The sequence below is a fragment of the Syngnathoides biaculeatus genome, chromosome 2 (assembly GCF_019802595.1).
Source record: "Syngnathoides biaculeatus isolate LvHL_M chromosome 2, ASM1980259v1, whole genome shotgun sequence".
Lineage (NCBI taxonomy): Eukaryota > Metazoa > Chordata > Actinopteri > Syngnathiformes > Syngnathidae > Syngnathoides > Syngnathoides biaculeatus.
The window spans coordinates 31,634,773-31,655,209 of NC_084641.1; the positions used below are offsets into that span (position 1 = coordinate 31,634,773).

The 20,437-nt window shown below is 39.3% G+C and overlaps 2 protein-coding genes across 5 annotated transcripts in view; one reads left to right on the plus strand and one right to left on the minus strand.

Moving 5' to 3' along the window:
* On the plus strand, positions 1 to 4,471 carry rassf11 (Ras association domain family member 11). Its single transcript, XM_061800654.1, has 2 exons — positions 1 to 1,224; positions 1,311 to 4,471. Exons 1-2 carry the CDS (start codon positions 1,122 to 1,124, stop codon positions 2,576 to 2,578), a joined length of 1,371 nt encoding a protein of 456 aa, XP_061656638.1. The 5' UTR covers positions 1 to 1,121; the 3' UTR covers positions 2,579 to 4,471.
* The window catches only part of csde1 (cold shock domain containing E1, RNA-binding), a 26,042-nt gene continuing 9,441 nt past the window's right edge, over positions 3,837 to 20,437 (minus strand). For 3 of the 4 annotated variants that reach the window (XM_061800641.1, XM_061800632.1, XM_061800613.1), the window contains 18 exons: positions 16,860 to 17,058; positions 16,611 to 16,777; positions 15,529 to 15,615; positions 15,035 to 15,132; positions 14,868 to 14,949; positions 13,712 to 13,840; positions 13,500 to 13,625; positions 13,201 to 13,416; positions 12,818 to 12,958; positions 12,557 to 12,721; positions 11,143 to 11,250; positions 8,788 to 8,966; positions 8,570 to 8,682; positions 8,370 to 8,489; positions 8,113 to 8,291; positions 7,862 to 8,025; positions 7,609 to 7,741; positions 3,837 to 5,187 (listed from right to left, as the gene is read on the minus strand). In XM_061800641.1, coding sequence (XP_061656625.1) covers positions 5,140 to 5,187; positions 7,609 to 7,741; positions 7,862 to 8,025; positions 8,113 to 8,291; positions 8,370 to 8,489; positions 8,570 to 8,682; positions 8,788 to 8,966; positions 11,143 to 11,250; positions 12,557 to 12,721; positions 12,818 to 12,958; positions 13,201 to 13,416; positions 13,500 to 13,625; positions 13,712 to 13,840; positions 14,868 to 14,949; positions 15,035 to 15,132; positions 15,529 to 15,615; positions 16,611 to 16,777; positions 16,860 to 17,058 — 2,454 coding nt within the window. In that variant the 3' untranslated portion in view covers positions 3,837 to 5,139. The remainder of the gene's footprint in view (positions 5,188 to 7,608; positions 7,742 to 7,861; positions 8,026 to 8,112; positions 8,292 to 8,369; positions 8,490 to 8,569; positions 8,683 to 8,787; positions 8,967 to 11,142; positions 11,251 to 12,556; positions 12,722 to 12,817; positions 12,959 to 13,200; positions 13,417 to 13,499; positions 13,626 to 13,711; positions 13,841 to 14,867; positions 14,950 to 15,034; positions 15,133 to 15,528; positions 15,616 to 16,610; positions 16,778 to 16,859; positions 17,059 to 20,437) is intronic. The other variant, XM_061800622.1, reaches the window with a different exon arrangement.

Genomic DNA, 20,437 nt, shown 5'->3' on the forward strand with positions numbered 1-20,437 from the left:
TGTTTATTTAAAAAAAAATAAATTACAAGGGTAAAGTCATTTTTTTCTTGTGGATGAGACCAATTTGAGCCTTTTTTTGAGCTGACATATTAAACAACGATAAATGAGCTTTCAACAGGACAGTGCGCCTCAACCTTTTATAAATTGCTTTAATATGTTCTCTTCATTCAGATAATGATGAAAGACCTTTAGGAGCAAAAAGTTCAGTTTCCAGCTCCCGGACACTTCAATATGGTCACGTTAGCAGCAATGATCAAAACAGCCAAACTACTGCCTGACCCAATAAATGGAGGAGAGAAGGTCTGGAACCCAATGGTCATTGATGGAGCTCCTGTGTAGTGGAGTTGAAAGATTCAGAAGGGCAAAGAGGATTGATTTTTACAGTTTAAAAAAACAAAAAAAAAAAAAAAAAAAAAAAAGGAAACAAGGGAGAAGTAAAACTTGACAATTGTCAAAGTAAGAAATTAAAGTGGTAAAGAAAAGTCAGTGAGTACAATATGGGTGGGATCATAGACTGCTTCTTGGCTGTTTAAATGCCTTTGGGAGTTCTAATTACTCTTAATTGGGTTGTTTTTTTCCCCTTCCAAGCAGAGTGCTCTGCCAAGCAGTCAAGTCTGATCGTCTCTACCACATGCAGGACGAACTGGTATGAAACTTTACAAAATGTATTTACAAATTCTGAACTTGAACATTCAAGTGCACAGTTGTGGGCATGTGTTGAATATTTTAAGGGACTCAGTTATTTGATTGTTGTATTCCCAGTGAGACTTTTTTTTTTTTTTGAGACACAGGTCTCTATTCACATTGTGTTGAACAGTACTTTAGCTTTCAGCGGGAGATAGAATTTTATTTGATCTGATCTTGTTACTGAAATCTGATTGCAGAAAAATGTATCATAATGTGCAGGATCATGAACAATTGGAAGTTCCATGTAGTTATATGAGAAGAATGGTCCTAAATCTGCTTCGGTGTTAGTAAATTGGTACGACATGGAAAAAAAAAAAAACCATTGAATTGCATTTAAATTTACATCAGGTCTAATTATTACCAGAATACATTGAATGTAAATATTCACAAAGTATGCCCTATATTTTGGCTCCTTTCTTATTAGATTGGGTGTGATGGAAATCAAAGTGTCTGTGGATAGTCTGCCACGTTTGGTTTGTGGAGTTACAGATGAAACAACGTGCCAAGAGGTGGTCACAGTGTTGGCTCAAGCCCTGGGTACGTGCCTCAATGGTGGGGGATATTCATTTATTTTTATTAGCTCACATACCTGACAACAAAACCCTGTCATCATTTTCATTTAGGCCAGCCTGGGCGCTACATGTTACGTGAGACCTTCAAAGACTTTGAGAGGTGCATGGCACCAGATGAGCACCCCCTGGAAATGCTCAGAAAGTATGGGGAACATGCCAAGGAGGTCCAGCTCACATTGCTCCACAGCGGCCCTTTAGTTTGCGATGAAATGAGCAGGGCCAAATTGGGTCGACACCAGCCTTGTCCCCCACTGCGAAGGAAAGAAGCCACCACGAGAGTTTGGCGTCGTAGCGGGTCACTGAACTTGCATCGCCAGAGCTTTCCGCTGTCCTGCTTGAGGCGGGATACAGATCAGAACCACGAGCATGTGAAAAGACCCAAAAGAAAGTCCATGGCCTTTGTGGAAGAGGCTTGGGAATGGCTGGAGAACCTGGGAAAAACACATGTTTATAGTACTGCATGTGATAAGGAGAGCAGCAAAAAGACTGGAAAAAATAAACGAACTTTTCTCAGTGTCACACTTTCAGCTGTGAGAAAGAGTCCACGCGATCAGAGTCAAGTCCGAGGTCACGGAAACTCAAAGCCTGACTTTGATCAAACGTCTTGCTGCATGGGAACTCAGCAGAAGCTTAAAGAAAATAAAAACTCCAAGAAAACGCATGGGGGAATACTCAATACTATCTCAGATTCAAACAGTCAAGGAGAGAAGAATCACTTGAGAGAAACTATCATATGCCAGCTAAGTTACCTTCAAAAACTCCAAGTCCAGATTGAGTGTGTAGACAAAGAAATCCTAGAGCTGGAGGAAAGCGAGTGGAGCAGAGAAGAGCAGAAAATGATACAAGACGAGATGGAGCAGATGTGCTACTGGGAGAATGAACTAAAGGCAGAAGAAGTGTTTGAGACAGATTTGCAGGATCAGTTCCATGACATGAAAGCAAAGATTGTGGACTGCAAGGCCAAACTGGAGGAATACAAGACCAACATGCAAAAACTGGACTTCTGTGGTGCTCAAAATGTTGACTCCAAAGAGGGCCGGCATGCTGCCGATGGCAATCCGCCAAGGGATTCAAATTGGCAGCTATTTAAGACAGAAATGGATGTAAATAGTGACAGGAAGTGGCCGCCCAGAAGAAATTTCAACACTTCTCCTTTACTTCCTCCAAGTCAGATAAAGGAGCGCCGGCCCACGGGACCAACTGAGCTCAGGGAGTGGTGGGCACGCTGGTCTGCAGTCCAAAACTCCAAATCAAACATGAAGAAGACTGAGATCCACCGCTCTGAGCTCACAATTTATTTGGGTGGTACCAAAGATTAATGAAAGGGGAAAAATTGAAATTGATGGGTGCTTCCTAATGTAAGATCTTATTTTTATATTTTTTATAATTATCTATTGACAAAATGTGGCAATACATGAACCTCAGACAGCGAAGATGCATCCTAATGTAAAACAGACATTGCTTGCATATATTCAGGTGTAAAATCTTACATGAGTTTTTGTAATTACCACATCCAGGTTCTAATTACTGTAACAGTGAATCCACATCTTGCATCCATATTCATTTTATTGAGTATTCTGCTCCCAATCAGGATAGAAATTGATATTTTTTTCTAATAAATAATTGGACAAATGGACTATTTATTTAAAATTTTTGTTATAACCGAGTCTCGTGAGTGCCTGTCCAACCATCCCAAAAAAAATTAAACATCTGCCTATTTCTGAAAATATCCCCGACCAAGTCCAGCCAACGTCAATAAATAAGCAGAGGTGCAGCAGCAAAGATTAGTTTTAGCCAGAGGCATAAGGTTCTGAAAATAAGTAGCTAAAATGTCAACGTGGGGACGGATGTATTTCTGTTTGGCAGTGTCAAGTGGTAATGCAATGGAATGTATCAGCGGGTGCTTGTGGCGGTATCAGTATTACAAAGTGCATTAGCTTCTGAAATGCTGGCATTTTCATTGCTCTGTGAAAGTGTGGGGGCGCAATACCTGGTAACAGAGGAGATGACCATGCACCGGTGGGCTCTAATCTAACGCAAGTCAAACTCACTTTTGGCCCAGCAGTATTGTGAGGGGGGGAAACAACCACTCTAAAACAGTAAAATACTTGAAATAAATAAATATATATATATATATTATATGATAATGTAATTAACATTAGTCAATGTTAATATATTTTTTTAAAATACATTTTTTTTGCCATCACAGAACGGCAATTTGGACAAAGGAAGAATATTGAACAGTTTTTGACTGTTGCATTACATTCTGACATTCAGTGAAGGTGTAATCAAGATCACCGGTAAAGTTAGTGGATTTTAGGTTTATCCTGAAATTTGACTATCCATAACATTTTATTGTTGATGTGCAATATCAAAATAACAGACATTTTTAATCACACTAAGATATTTTAAAGATTAGATGTTGAGCTATTGGCGCTAAAGCTGAAATCTGAATGAAATTCCCCACCAACCCTGTTATGAACTTGCAAAAGACAACTCATAAATATGGACATTTTGAGAATTGGAACAGACATGTTTAAATTTTGAGGGGTGGGAAGAAATACGCCCCACTAAATTTTCGTAAAACTTAAACTTGTTTATTCATTCAAGACCATTAACAAACGTACACAGGAACCTCTGAACGTGGTTCAACTGAAACCCAGTGATCTCTGCAAACTGACTGATCCTGATTGTTTTTTTTCCTTTTTTTATTTAAACTTAGTTTCTAATACCTTACTTTTCCCCCCATAAATTTGTTCTTATATATGAAGTCTGACTTTAACTAAGGGAAAAAAAAAGCACACATTACATACAGTATTGTTCCACCCACAGGTTAGGGATGCATATTATCTCTACTAAACAAGAAAGCCATCCATATAGTTCTTTATATTGGTGGCTGGCTAGGAACCAAACCAATCTTTAAGCCCCACCAACCCCCTTCATTTTGCTTTTATTTATTTTTTTAGGCACCTCGTTTTTCACAATAGACTTGAGTTTCAATGGAAAAAGCAACTACGTGTGCAAAAAACAAAATAAAAATGAAATAATTGCAGATATAAGATGCCACAAGGAATTCTGCACCTGGGAGACATTGCTTTAGAGGAGCTTGTGAATACCAAAAAAGTATCTAAAGGCTCCAGATTGGTAAAAGTAAATCCTCTCAGACACACACACACACACACACACACACACACACACACACACACACACACCACACACACACACAATGCTTTCAAAAACCTCTCAAGTCAAGCATTTAAAAACTGCTCAAAAAAACGAGCAGAGGAAAATCCTCGGTTGAAGCTCGCACATGAGAAATATGATCCTCCTTATGGAGGGAACTTTGCTTGATGCATTTTGTAGGAAAGCATACAGTAGCAGAAATCTTACAATGAAACCAATACAAGTGTCTGTTGGTAAAGAAGCAAAAAAATAGGGAAACAATATATAGAAAAAACACTCGGACATGCAGTCAAGCATGCTCACACACTCAAAATGAACAAGTGGACACATTTTACAGGTGCAGAATTCCAGAGAAAGCTGATTCCAAAACAATTGGGAGCACAGACGGCCACACGGTCTGATTTAGAGGGACAAGGCCCTGTCCGGACTCACAGCTACGATACATCACACATGCACACACACTAAGAGATCTGATGTGCATTCATCAAGAACATCATACAGTGGGAGGCAAGGTGGGGGGGGGGGAAACTTACCCCACATTTTTCCATGGCTCCATGAATTACGTGGGCCAATTGCTGCAATGTGCGCATTTGATTTGGGTTTTAAATGGATAGTGACATATCTGGTTCCTTTGTCTCCCCCCCCCACCCCCCTAACAGACCCCCTGCCCGCTCCTACCAGCACCAAACAGTATTGCTCAGTCAATGACACCAGGCTGGCGAGTCTTCCGCTCCACACTGAAGCCCTGTATGGAAGAGAAGGGAATGTCTTTTTTTTTTTTTAAAAATATCACACACACACAGAGACACATGGTGTATGATCTATTACAGAGATATACTGCCATATCAAGAAATTATGTTTACAATTATTTGGATTTGATCACAAGTGTGCAGATTTAAATTAATCTCTTTTTCTAAATAGTTTTCAGTGAAATTCTGAGAAAATCCATCCATGCAACTGAATAAAATGTGTTTGAAATATATTTAGACACTCAACCTCTAGATAATTAAAAAAGTAGTAATTGACTGGGCGGCACGGTGGATTAGCTGTAGAGCATTTGGCTCACACTTGTGAGGACCAGGGTTCAAATCTCGGCCCCACCTGTGTGGAGTTTGCATGTTCTCCCGTGCCTGCTTGGGTCTTCTCCGGCCACTCCGGTTTCCTCCCACATCCCAAAAACATGCATTCATTGGTGACTAAATTGCCCCAAAGTGTGATTGTGAATGTTATTGTTGTCTGTCTGTGTGCGCTGCGATTGGCTGGCAACCAGTTCAGGGTGTACATCGCCTATTGTGACCCTCATGAGGTTAAGAGACTCAAAAAAAATGGATGGAAGGACATGTATAACATTGTACTGTTATTAAAAATGTTGCTCGTACAGTTATGCAAGTGTTTTAGAGTGAGGGACAAAAAATAATAATAATCTGATCCAAAAAATGTATTCTGGGTCAAATATGCCAATATGCCAAAAAATGTATTAAAAATCAGCAGCAGGTTTGAAGGTGTTTTTTCAAAGCAATTCTAGAATCGGTTTAGTTTTCCTTTCATTTTTTGGAGGAACTAAATCACCAATGAAAGAAGTTCTTCCTATTAAAGCTCAAAATAATGACACTGGGTTTATGTAATAGCGTAAAAGCCTGATCACGAGGTTTTACAAGAGGCATTCGGTTCAAGTGCATTTTTATACAGCTATGTTTATGATTTTAAAATTATTTCCAAATTCAAAAATATATCGTGATTGGCTGGAGAACAAGTCAAGGCATACCCTGTCTCTCTCTCAAAGTTAGCTGGGATGGGTGCCAGCATACCTGTGACCCCAATGGGAATACGTGGTACATAAAATGGATGGCTGGATAATGTATTTCAGGAGACAGGCTGTTATTTTTTCTCCTCTTCTCCATTTTTTCTGGTTTAAATGTTTAGGAACTTTTTCTCAGGACTGCATACATCCCTTATTTCTCTTTATACTGACGCCCATAAAATTGAGATTCCAGATTAGATCTGCCATGATAAAACGGGTCTATAGAGACACATATTGGCAGTCGAAGTAGTTAGTTTCCCCACTCGTTTCCCTCATTTATAGAGGAGGGATTCATTTCAAGTAAACATTGAATCTGGCAATCAAGGCATATTTAATTCCAGTGTTGATGACTTTAGAGCTCGTGCACGAGACGTCACCATTTTCACGACGCCATATTGACAGTCAAACCTAGCTCCCTCCACTGCGGGAGCCGTTGAACCAGAGCAGATTTTTCAAAGAGACCTGTTGTGGTGTTGGTTGTCACGACAGACGAGACACATATTCAAAGAGATCATTTTATGGAATACCAGCTGAAAAGACCAGAAAATATCGATGGATTTCGGCAATTAAACATGATGGATGGTGCCCAACCAAAATACACACACGCCTGTGTAGCGATCGCTTCATTTTAGGTAGGAATTGTTCTTCTCAATCTCAAATTTCTTAAAAGTGTGTATAATGCCAAGTTTGCAGAGGTTTACGGAGGTTAAGAGTCACTGCAATCGCTTCCATGTACATTCCATGATGTCTCCGTCTTTTTTTTCCCAAATCATAGTTAATGATGACAATGAATGCGAGTTTGTGTAAAACCAGGGGTCATTTATTTAAATGTTCGTATCTGTACTGAATACTAGCTGAAAAGATCGATGGATTCCGGCAAAGGTTAACGTGTCGCCGAACACACTTCCACGTTCACAAGCCATCAAAACCGTCACTATGTGGGATTTTTTTCTGATGAGAAGAGATCCAGCAACAAAGTATTCGTATGGGTCCAATATTTTATACACTTTCAAACTTTTCCGTGTAAATCTTGACGACCCACTCACCAGATCCATGTGTATATCCAGTTGTCCAAGACAAGCGGAAGCGAATTAACAGTCCAATTTCTTATCGGCGAAAACATCGATTTCAGCATTAAAGACGGGTCCTCTATGCCGAGTTTATCAAATTTTTCCACGGACAGTCGTTGATTTTCACCTTCTAAATGTCTAACGGTATCGAACAAGACTCTGGGCGTCGTGCTACAAGACATATTTCCGTGTCGTCTCCAACCGACCAATCCGCTTGACCGGCAATATGGCGAGGTAAACAAAAGTCACGTGATTCTATGACATAGGTGCATGAGTTCTATTCAGATCAAAATACCTTTGAATTGTCCGGACCACGAGGCTGTCTAACAATGACAAGACGTGGGGCACTGGCATCGTCCAGAGTGATGCTCTTCAGCCTGTTGACCAGACGGTCAGGACGTGGTGTCACCACTGGTTTTGGCCCCTCACTGCAAAATCAAGATCAAAACATGGAATTGAAGCTTGGTTTTATTCCTCTAGGTATTCTGTGAGGCTTTATTAATTATGACCGAGACGAAATAATTCATGAAGCCACATCGCAGCCCTACCTGACTCTACGCACGTTGCAGGCACTACATTTTCCTGTACGTTGATTGAAAACTACTGAAAATTCCACTTCGTCGCCAGTCTGGAGTTCCAAGCCATCCTGCACTTCTTTGACGTGAAAGAAAAGCTTCTTGCTCTCACCAACTTCGTAAGTGATAAAACCAAACTAGGGAAAACACAACAACTTCAGATTAGTTTTCATCCAGGAAGAATCCTGTCATGCTGGCGCAAGAAGTTTGTGCGTGACAATAACCTGGTCTTTGACGCACTCCACCATGGCACGACGCTGGGGCACCACATTACAGGCCATCTTCTGTCCAGTCTGTGATATTGTGCAAACCTGGAACTTCACCTGTTCTCCTTTTTGAAGACAGTGAACCTTGTTAGCCATACCCATAATTCCAAAGGGATAGGCCTGGTTTTTACCACCACCTGAAACAACCAAAAACATATGTAGACGAAAAATAAAATAAGACAACAGTCTAAATGGAATTAAAAGATCAGACCCACCTTCCTCAATGACCTCAATAAGCCCTTGATATTCTGTCTGAGAGGGGTCGACACTGCGTATTGGACGGATGACTTTCCCCACCATCACTGTGGTGCCAACATCATTTCCAATGCCATTCACTGAAAAAAGTGGATTTCACTTTGTTCATTACAATCAAGGATAATGACTGCTCAAGAAAAAAACCAAAACAAACTCATACCAGCAGCCACTTTGTTGACCTTTTCAGCACTGACTTTATTTCCTTTTCCCTTGGAGAGAGTATACTCCACAGTGTCACCCAACTCCAAATTATCCAAGTCCCCGCACAATTCACTGAAGTTAAAAATGAACAGTACTTACTCCAACAAAGGTTTTTGTCACTGGCACATATGCAACAATTTCAACAACCATGTTAAGAATTCTAATTAAAAATTTCACCTATAGTGAAAGAAGATCTCCTGGTCGTGATTTGCAGTCTCAATAAAGCCGAAGTTATCTTTCAAAGTGGCGATAAAGCCTTGCAGTCTTTTGCCACCATTGGCGTTACGGTTCAGGACTCGAATGGAAACTGCACTCTGCTGGCCGCTTCTTTTCACTTCGTTGATGGAGAACTCCACCTAGAGGTTGAATGTGGCCATGTTATCACTAAGTTGTCATAAGCTACTACACAAGGGTTTCTAGTCACCAGGCATGTGTATGGCTAGCAAAAACATATGAATGCTTAAAGTGCCTGGTGGAAAATGTTTAATATTGGGATAATTTCCTGAGCAGCTTTCTTTATCTTTTCTTCTCTTAATCAGTGTGCACAACAAAAATGCAATCACATACATGGGATTTAAATTGATTAGTTACACTTATATGCCTTGAAGTTTTTGAATCCCATTACAGTTTAATGTAAATTCCATTCAACGTGAAATTTTTGTCTGATTAGTCACATTTTATTTCAGGTGGTACACAAATTCTTCAAGGGGAAAAAAAAACAACTTATGAGGCCATCTGTATTTAAGAGTGGCAACATCAGTGCTTTTCTTGCCCTGTTTAAATGCCCTTCATCTATTTTTAATCACATTTTCAAACAATCAAACAGGAATGTTTAAATTTATTTTTTTTTTTTTCAGCATAGGATAAAATGCCTTTTTTTTGGTGAACTGTCAACATGTTGATACAGTTACAACTGAAAATATGTGCAACTGAAAGAATGACAAGTAGATTTAAAACAAGGTACGAATGGGACCACAAAAGAAAAGCACAGCCTGCCAACCAAAAAAACATTTATTTTATGCTTGTTTTTATTCAAGTTTCATTAGCCTGTTCAAAAATTTTAATTGTTCAATATTCTGTAGTTTCTCTAAATGATCATGATTCTAGAAAAATGACTAAACTAGGAATGTAGCAATTTTTTTTCTATGCACCAAGTAACAGGGATGAGAATGACCAATTTAGAAAAAGCACTGAAAATGTCTGCTGGGGGCACCACCCTTTGGGCACATTTTTAATAAAACATACTAGGTAAAGAAGAAGATACTGTTAAACGGTGACCTATGGTTACTTCCAACAGTGTAAATACAGAGCAATCATAACAATTTGAAAACTTAAAATATGAGTCCAAACAACCAAAATAATTTTACTAAACTTCAGAGACAAAAATGTAGACAGTGAAATTTATATCAAATGGCCTACTGCACTTATAAGTTATACTTCAGAAATAAATACATGAGTAATTTGTTCATATATATATATATATATATATATATATATATATATATATACACGAAATGGATGACCATGTGTGAAAATGGCAATCTACATATCTTTTTTTTTTTTTTTTTTTTTTAATTAGCAATGGGACACATCAAAACACACACGTTCGGGGGAAAGAGCTTGTGAAAAATAGTGCGTGCATGTGACCTATACTCATAATGCACTTAGTCAATATATCTTCCTATCTGCACGGTTACACTTTTTTCAAGGCATGCCCATCTGAAACAGTTTTTTATCCCGTTATTTTTATTAATTTCCCTGTCACGATCTTCATCTTTTCGCTCCAAAACTTTCGCCATACTAGAAAACGTGCAGACCGCGCTGTACGTATGTTTATAAGTTATAACCATGCCGTAGTAAACAGAATGGTTCTCTAAGAAATGTTAACGTCCGAGTGAAAATCTTCTTTTCCTTTCGGCTTGTCCCATTAGGGTTCGCCATAGTGTGTCATCCTTGATGAGCACAGTTTTACGCCGGATACCCTTCCTGACGCAATCCCTCTGCATTTAGCCGGGGAGAGAAGCTTACAGCACCTATTCCTAGGCGGTCTCCCATCCAAGTACTAACCAGGGCCAGACCCACTTAGCTTCGGAGTTCTGAGGTGATCGGGAGTTCTGAGGGTAGCATGGACATAAGCACATCTGGGTGAAAAGACAGATGAAATACCGCCAAAATGCTACCAGAAATCGTAATGTTGTTGTTATTATAAACACCAAATTTAATGCAAACAGGTAGCAATGCCGTAAACAGGTAGCAATGCCATTTTCCGCTAACACACCTGTGACTAATTTCAGGACGAGCATTGCTGATGGATGCTGGCGGCCGGTCTTGATCACAGCCTCGCCCCGCATGAAGCTGTGACCCCCCCCCAAAAAAAAAAAAAGTTCAACGAATCTACATGTTTCACAACAATGACAATTTCAACTGAAAACCTCAAGGATTATGCAAATCCGCAGAAAATTCTCATCCCTGAAGTAACCTCTGGGTTACACTCTTAAAGCAAATACCTCAACTCATTAGATCAGATCATACCTTGTCTCCAACCTGTGGGCGATATCCTCCCTCCAGGTCTTTTGTATGGTATGCCACAGTAAGTTTCACTCCGCAGTCTTCATATGCGATCACTCCATCCTCAGGTTCCTACAGCGCAAGAACAAATTAATGAAAATGTCCTGTAAATCAGCTTCATATTTATGACCGTGTGGATAAATGGATGACCATGTGTCAAAATGGCTATATATATATATATATATATATATATATATATATATATAAAATTTATTTATTTTTTTTAATTAGCAATGGGTCACATCAAAACACACACGTTACAGGGATCATATGATTCAAGAGCTTGTGAAAAATAGTGTGTGCATGTGACTTATACTCATAATAAACTTAAGTCAAATACGGTCATGTAGGCATGGACGATGACAAATCTGTTATAGCAAAGCTTTCTTGTAACCTTAACCACATTTCCTGTCAAGAGTTTGGCACATTAAAAGGTTTGCACCATGAGTTCCGGCTTGGCGATTATTGTTGAAAGAAGATTTGTTAGGATAATTTTTTAGCAGCTTCCGTAACTTGAAGCATATCTCACCAGATATGCACAGCTAACGCCAACAACATGGGTATGATAAGAAAAGATAGTTAAAAGCAGACTGTGTTGCCAAGTATTATAGTATTAGTAGTATTAGTAGTAGTATTTATTATATAATTATATTTAATTACTTTTCCAACTGCGACAGTGAAGGAGACCCTTAGTAATGGCTTATTTCCATTAGACATGAACACCCCTCCAAAACAGACCAAGTTTGGTGAGGCTCAAAAAGAGAAAACGTTCTGCGATTTTTAATTCTCATTTTCTTGTGACAAGCATGTCACAAAAATGTTAATACACCGAGAAACTTTTTTTAAATTGTGTAACTAAAATGCAGTCTTTTTTTTAACATCAGGGGATGACCTCTGAGCATTTTACTGAATTGCCAAATAATGTTAAAATAAAAACCTGGATCATGCCCAAGTGGTTGTAAATTAATTTTACCATCAGTAATCCTGCAGACATCCTATTTACTTAAATAAACTCCTCCAGAGATGTATGAGTTAATTGGTGACCTAATGCATGCTGTCAGCTGCAAAAGTCATAAAGGAAGTGACCTTTGGCCTGTGAAGGTGAACCTTGTCAACTATTTTACCCTTATGAAGAAAAAAGTAACAGGCACCTATTAGAAATTTGGAAAGCTAATAAAAAGGGTCATCTTGAGATTTTGTGATAAACTAGATTTTTTTTTGCACCATGCAAGAGGCCCAAGTCCTACCTTGTCTTTTTTCTAACACGAAGAGGTGAGAGGAAGTGGTCATTGAAAAGGAAAGCAAAAAGGTAAAAGAACATGATGAACTACCTATTTTCAGTCCAACATGGATAAATTGTCTGCCAATGATATGGTACCTTCTCCTTGCCCTTGCTGGGACTGGCATTTTTAGCCATGGCTGACACAACTTCCTTCTGCACCACCCCTGTAAAGCGCTGCTCAGACTGGGTATGAAAGGACACTGTGCCCTTAGCCAACTTCTTGATGCGTACTGCATGGTTCCTCTGAGCAGACAGCATATCCTTGCAAAGACAAGATCATGGGGTCGTGTTTCTTTTGTGAATTACAAATTACATGCAAATGCCAAAGAGAGCTTAACAGGGAAACATGTAACATACAGGCACAACAGTAAACTCCACTTCATCAGAGATGTGTAGCTGAGTCTCCTCCAGGACTTCACTGAAGTGGAAGAACATCCGAGCATCACGATCCACACACTTGATGAAGCCAAAGCCATCACGTATAGCAGCAATCACCCCCTAAAATAAGACTCAACATTAGTCTGGAGGACTGCTTCTTCCACATGAATCCACTTATTTGCCATCACTCAAATTAGCTCATTGATAATTTTCAAAGAAATACATAACCTGCAGGACAGCACAGTACTAGAAAATTGCATTTGCACGAAATATGTCCGACAACCCCATTACTCGGGCATTTAGGCTATTACATCAACCCCAATTCACAACAACACCCATTTTCCCCCTACTGTCTTGCTCACCATTTCACGAGTCTCTTTCGTGATATCGAAAGAGTCTGGGAGGATGTCGATGTTGGTAGCCCTCTCCAGCTTGTCTCTGCGGTCAGTGGAAATGTTGAACTGTACATGGTCTCCCTCCAAAAGAGTCACTTTTGACTTTGTGTCCTTTTCACCAAATGGCATTTCTTTGTCGGTGAATCCAATCCGAGCACTTATACGGCCTGGGAGAGGGTCATTCTGTGCCATCAGAAGGAAGAGGTTTTGATCAAGTACTTTTTCCAAAACTACTCTGCCATAACTTTAACCAGTGATCAGCTTGCCTGGTTCTTGCTGGGAACCTTTGGGATGACCTTGACGACTGTTCCTTCAAACTGTTCAATGCTTATATCCTCAAAGATGACGGTTCCTTGGGGAAGAAGTCTCACTTCTGTGGCAACCTCTTTACCCTGTGACCACAAGAACACGTGGTTCAAGACATCAGGAAAATAATAGTCATGTTTTAGAGTTAAGTAAAAACTTGGAAGATACCTACATTTCTGTCTTTGATTGTGAACTCAACATCATCTCCCGCCTGAAGGGCCTCAAGGTCGCCCTTAAACTCACTGTAGTGAAAAAAGATCTCCTTCACCACATCAGCCCTTTCAATGAATCCAAAAGCCTCCTAAAAAGACAATGGATGGTTAGGACACTGATAGATTTGCCTAAAAAGTGACGTAACTGCTAAGAAAAATTATGTATTTCACTAAACCTCCTTTGGCTTATTACTTTTACAAGTTTCCATACATGTGAAAAATGAAAATTTTTGAAAAACATTTTTATATAAGCTCAGCATCACTGCCACTGGTTTAAAAACATTTATATACATGTCCTCCACTGCTTGCGCTCTCCGAGATATATTTTTCAAGCCCTGTCAAATGTCTCCCAAAGTTAAAATCAAGTGGTCTGAGATGTGGGGATTTGGGAGGCCACTTCAGAGGACCACATTGACCAAATCCAAGCATCTAGAAAATACTGCTCAAGTCACTGATATGGATATCAGAATAGGATAGTGCTCCATCTTGAAGAAAGTAAAATTAGAAGTTCCCATCCTTATTTAGCAAGGATGTAAAAATCTCTTCCTCCAACATGTTAGGATCCAGTCCACACCATCACTTTACTGACAATTGGCATCTTCAGACTCATCCAGTATGGATCGGCATTATTCCAATAATGAACTTAACGTTATGTTTGTTAACTTGGGTCCATGTTTTCTGTTAACTTAAATAGTAACCACAAAACCATTACCCTTTTTCCCTATTCAAATGCCTGTTTTAGGTTATCGGAAATATAAAAAATAAAATTTTACAAACTATGTACAGAAACTGGTGGAATACCAAATAACTTAACCAGCAACTGGATAACAGCACAAGTAGAGTAGCTTCATAAATTTTGAAAGAGTAAGGAACTAAGTTCATAATTGGGGAAACCTTTGTGTAGTGTATCAAGTTGGGATAGTAAGTGTAAAGAGCTGGAAGGTACACACGAGAAGAAAAACAGCCCATCATAAAACCAGTGGTGTTCAGGCAGAGACTACCCAGTTTTATTATGCAACTATTTAAGTCGAGTAATAAGTTTGTGTCAGGGCTCCCAGAGATTGTTTGTGGTGACTTTCATGAGACAGATCAAGCAATGTTATCAATGACTGTCACCTTTGTGGCGCACACCACACCTTGGCATCTCATTTGCTTTTTTGTCACAAGTTGAATATTACGAGCACTCACTGCGCCAGTACTGAAAAAAAGGGGAGGTGGATACAGTTAATAAATTCTTATAGTACCAAGGAAACGAGAATGACAAAGAAGGAGCTAGAGCTCACTGCTTGTTGGTCTCCATATAAAAGCTGACTTTGTCACCAGTGTCCAGGCGCGTATTGCCCTCTACGTCATCAGTAGTGTACGTCAGGTAGAACACTTCCTGTTGAAATGAGACCATTGTCAAGCTTAGATTAAAGAGACTGCTAAATCACATGTACAATGGAAGCCAGATGTTTACATACACTGTGCAAAAACACACACTTTTTGTCTCATTGTCTGCAACGTCAAGATTTACAATGGTGGTGGAAATACGGATACCATTACATATGGGCATAATTGTCACACTGTCACTCGTGTTTCAAAATTATCATGCTTGTAAAGGCAGAGTTTCCCATATAACTTGTAATTGGATTCATTATATTTTGCGGATGTAGCTATTTTTCTGGCTGAGTGAGCATCTGATATATGGAAAAACAAGCAAAGCATGAAAACAATTATGCCTTCTGTACGTTACAAGTAAGTTGGTAATGAAGAAAAAATATTCTTGACACTTTACCCCATTTCTTTCATAACATACACTTCCAGTGGGCACCTGGCTGGGAGCAGACTTGCCATCTAAATTTACAGGAATTGAGGAGACAACCTATAGAAAACAAAGATGTTAGTTAACAAAGATCTTTGGCAATCTTGGTAATTTTACTGTAAAATTTAGGTGAAAATGAACACTTGCACACAATAAGACTCTCTTATCACAAATAATGAACACAACAAGCGCACATCATTGGTGACACACTAGAAAAGTGGTCAACTAATCAAGCAGCAGGAGAGGAGTTGGGGGGTTGAAATGCCTTGCTCAAGGGTACATCAGCTGATTGTGGAATCTTACAAGAGGGGGTATGGGCTGCCCTTCAACTCTTCCATCCCTTTTTTATATGCTAGTATGAGTTATCAACTCTGACACCCTTCAGTCACAGGGCATGATCTAAACTACTAATACAAACATTTCTAAATTGATTTGAAATTGTAATCAATCCTGTCCAAAAAGAAATATCCCATAACTGAACTGGGAAGACTCCCAAATTGAGATACACTAGTTGCTGAACTCAAAATTCAGCCACAACTACAGCTCAGACCACTTGAGCATGAAAATTAAAATTTTACATAAACACCCCTTATCTCAAGGAAAAAATAAAGAACATACAATTGAGACATTATGCAGAGTTGAGTTGAAGGAAAATAAAAGTATACACAGCTGCATAAAAATTCCTTTGTTAATAAAGATCAATTTTGATTGTCAAAAGTACTAACTGTACTTTTAATTTTCGGTATGGACTTTTGAGGAGTTTCAAATATTTTGAATCGTGTAGATAAATGAGGTCACTAAAACACTGACAGTTATTTATTAGCATCCAATTATTCAACTATCTTTATAAAAGCTAAATTTTTATACAGCTTTAAAATTGTGGCTCTCATTCAATCCGCAAGAATGTGGTCTCTTGTGTGTTTTGTCTTTCCATACAGAACTGGCTGGGGATCATCTCATTCATACTTTCAAAACATTTGGAAATTAAATAGAGCGTATACATTGTAAGTTGAGAAAGACAGACAGAACCAAATTATAAAACGGTGTTCCTTAACTGGATGAATATAACCATGCAGCACAGTAAAGGGATAGGCGTGCAGGTCTGGCCCCACCTGGCCTGAAATGCGCTCCTCTGGCAGCACCTCTGGCTTAATCTTTAGCAGCTTCACTGCTATGGGCTTGCCAGTGCGCCTGTCAGAGGACACCTCAAATTCAACATCATCTGTAGGGAGAAGAGCAGAGAAAAACAATGTCGAGTAGGCGGAAAGATGCACAGAAGGGTCTCTGGGTCCAATATCCCTCACCTCCTATTTTGAGGTCCTGTAGGTTACCGTTGTATTGAGAACAGTGGAAAAATAGACGTGCCTGACGTTCAGAGCACTGGATGAAACCATACGAAGTCAGAAGTTTCTCTATCACACCCATCTCTCTAATGCCAGGACCAGTTCCATTAGCATATGCAGTGTGCCCATTGTTATGGAGCATGCCTGGGTCAAAACTCATCTGGAGAAGAGGAAAGAATTTGAGTCAACACATTGCAGACAACAATATACCAAAAATGTGAACAATTATACATTGTCTCTTGCCAACCTTGAAAATGCGGAGAAAGAAAAAATTAGAAAAACATGCATACAGCACTAAAGAAGTGGGAAGTGAAGGGGGTAGTCACCCTTCTGATGGGGCTGTCTGGAAAATAGAAATTCTAATGAAAAATGAATTATACAAGGGTAAGGAGAAATTGTTGCACCATAGTTTAAGTGGCATGCACTAAAAACTAGCTTCTAATTTGTCATGTTAAGTCATTAGTACAATCACGTGCAATAGCAATCCTGGTTTTCAAATCAAACATGAGAAAACTGTTCAACTTCCTCTACTTACTTAGTCAGAGGAACTGCTTAGGTAAACAAAAAAATTTTCATCGGGTTAAGTCTATTATGAGATAGGTTTAACAAGTAATTGTAACTAAAGCACCTCTTATGGGTTATTCAGCATTATCTTGACCTTGGAAATGCACAAACTCATCACGTACATTGACTAGTGCCATATGGTCAATATGACAGTTTATTCAGAGGGCTTTACGAGTGTGTGCACATGGCAGTAAGTGCTGAGAGGAACAAAGTTCATGGTCTAGAGACAAGGTGATACTAGTAAACAGTCAAGAACAGTATAAAAGCTTTATATTTCACATTCCTTATGACTGTTTACATCAAGGTGGGTGAGTTACTTTTGCAAATGTAGTTGAAAAAAAATAAAAGCTTGTGTATGCAATGCGCCATAGAATAGTAAATACACTAGCCCAGACTAAATAGAGGAATGCAACTACTGTACAGTACTTGAAAATTTAAACTATCTGTTGTGATTTTTTTAAATGACTTGTTTTTAGTCGGCACTTTAAAATGTATAACCACCCCTTCAATGCAAACATCGGTCCAAATCAATTATAGAAATTGAAATTTTGTGTTAAACTCCCAGTAACAATTATTGGAAGAGTAAAGAATTTCTTTAAAATTATCATTTGGTGGTATCAAAATATTTGAGAGTGAATAACTGCATGCTATGCACCATGACGTTTAGGACCTTCCCTTCAGATAATTTGCTGAACTGAATCTATCTTTGAATTTAAGGACTAGGGATCGCACCCGGTTACTAATAACCGGTTTTCGTTTTTTTTTTTTTTTTTTTTTTTTTTTTAAATCGAAACCGTAATGGGACTTTCGAAATCGGTTAAAATTTCCAATCATTTCTTCCAGTTCTGGTACTCCACATTGCGCTATTTTTTTCAACATCATTTCCACTTTTTTCAAGTTTCGCTGTTAGTGTAAAGTTGGACTCAAAAGAACATTCAGTTAAATCAAAGAAACAAACATGGCATCGAGGAAATGCTCAGTATACTTTCATGCCCTTTCTGAAAGTCCGAAAGAAGAATGTTAACATTAAAACATTTTTACAAAAAAAATATAAAAATTTAACTTACACGAGTGCGTTGTTGAAAGCCACATTCAACAAGCTTGTTTGTCAATATTGTATACAAACTATCCCATGACCGCGGAGTAAATTAACGATCGATGGTGTAGCGGCTGAGAAAAGGAGCCGGAGGCAGAGTGTCGGACACAGGGACAAAACTTGTTTTATTGGCAGACATCAAAACACTACTCGCATAACGGGGGGAACTCTGTGGACTCGTCACTCCGGAAGAGCAACAACAAAAACAGTCCCTGCGGAACCCTGCACCCCAACTCGAGGTCCCGGGGGTGAATCATGTAAACACCACAATGGCACTGGTTCTAAAACCGGTTAATCAGTTTTTCGCTACAGCTGTTCGGTTAAAACCGGTTATGAAAGTAAGCGTTTTTTTGCGATCCCTATTAAGGACCCATGATAGAAGTTCTGATTCAATGGGGGGTCTGAAATCTTTGACAGTACCTGTCAACACACCTTGGTTAAAGATAGTTTTAGAACACCACACAGTCAGTCCATGCTGTTAAGTCACATGATACACTAAGTTGTTGTCCAGTCAAGTCTGGAAATGCTGGGACATTGACACAATTCTCCTCTTTTTAACTTACAACTTCACAATGTGTATGAAATTAAATGGGCAAAACATGCTTTAACCAGGTGGCATAGTGGAACAGATGTAGAGTTGCCCTCAAAATTCAAATTCCACCCCTGCCTGTGTGGAGTTTGCATGTTCTCCTGTGCATGCATGGGTTTTCTACGGGCACTCTGGTTTCCATCCCAAAAACATCCATTAATTGGAGACTCTAAATTCCCCCCAGGTGTGATTGTAAGCACGACTGTTGTCTTGTCACAGTGTGCCCTGCGATTGGCTCCAGCACTCCAGCAACCCTCGTGGGGATAAGCGGCTCAGAAAATGGATGGATATATGCTTAAACTATAGACTTTCAGCTTTCAGGGAAAGAATTCAGGGAACCACTAGTTCTTTTCCATGATCTTGTGGTTTTGCTGACCTCACGGGCAGATTCCCTCTTTTTAAGAACGTTCCAAACAGTTATGGTACCTTAAAAAAGGAGGCACAATTCCGATACTGTTAACTTGTATTAGAGGTAAGGAGCCTCCAATTAAAGCTAAAAGTCTGCAACTAAAGCATATTTCATTCATTCCATTTCACATCCATTGTGGTGCTGTTAGAGGCAAAATGATGAGAACCTTGTCAATGTCCCAATATTTACAGAGCTGACTACAGAGGTGTAAAAATTAAGGACACCCAGCATGCCCTCTTACTGATCTCTGGTACAAGGGAGTCCGCTTGTGTTTTTTACTTCCTGACTGGGGGTGGCAAGACACTGAAGAGGAGCGGGGAATAGACACGGGAGCGGTAGAGTTTGATGGCCGAGTGTTGCGAGCCAATGGGGGCTCGGAAGTACCTCTTTCCATTTCTGACATTGTGGCCAGGGCTTGGCTATGCTGTTGGAGAGGAGCATTTGGCATTTAACTACTTAAGATTATTGTGCAGTAGTTACCAAAAAGTATTCGTTAAAACTCTTAACAACAGCCAAGAATCGCTAAAATACTGCAAAGTTCTCCTGTGTACAGCAATTACCTCATTGCCACATTACAACGCACCATAGTGGCAATCAACACCAAAAGGTTTTACCAAAACCTCCAAAAAGACAAGGAAATCAAACCGGATAATACCTTATCACAATATTTTTTTCTAAATGACAAAAAAAAAAAAAGTTCACAACAGATAAATCACTGTTCTTACAATTGGTTTAAGTGTAAGATTCAATATAGCGCACGAAACTGCTGCAGCTAAAAATGTGACCAAAACAAAGTAGTCAGAGCATGACTCCAATTCCAAAGTCTTTAAACTGGCTTCAAGTCAGTTCTGGAATAGATTTTAAATTTCTGCTATTGGTAT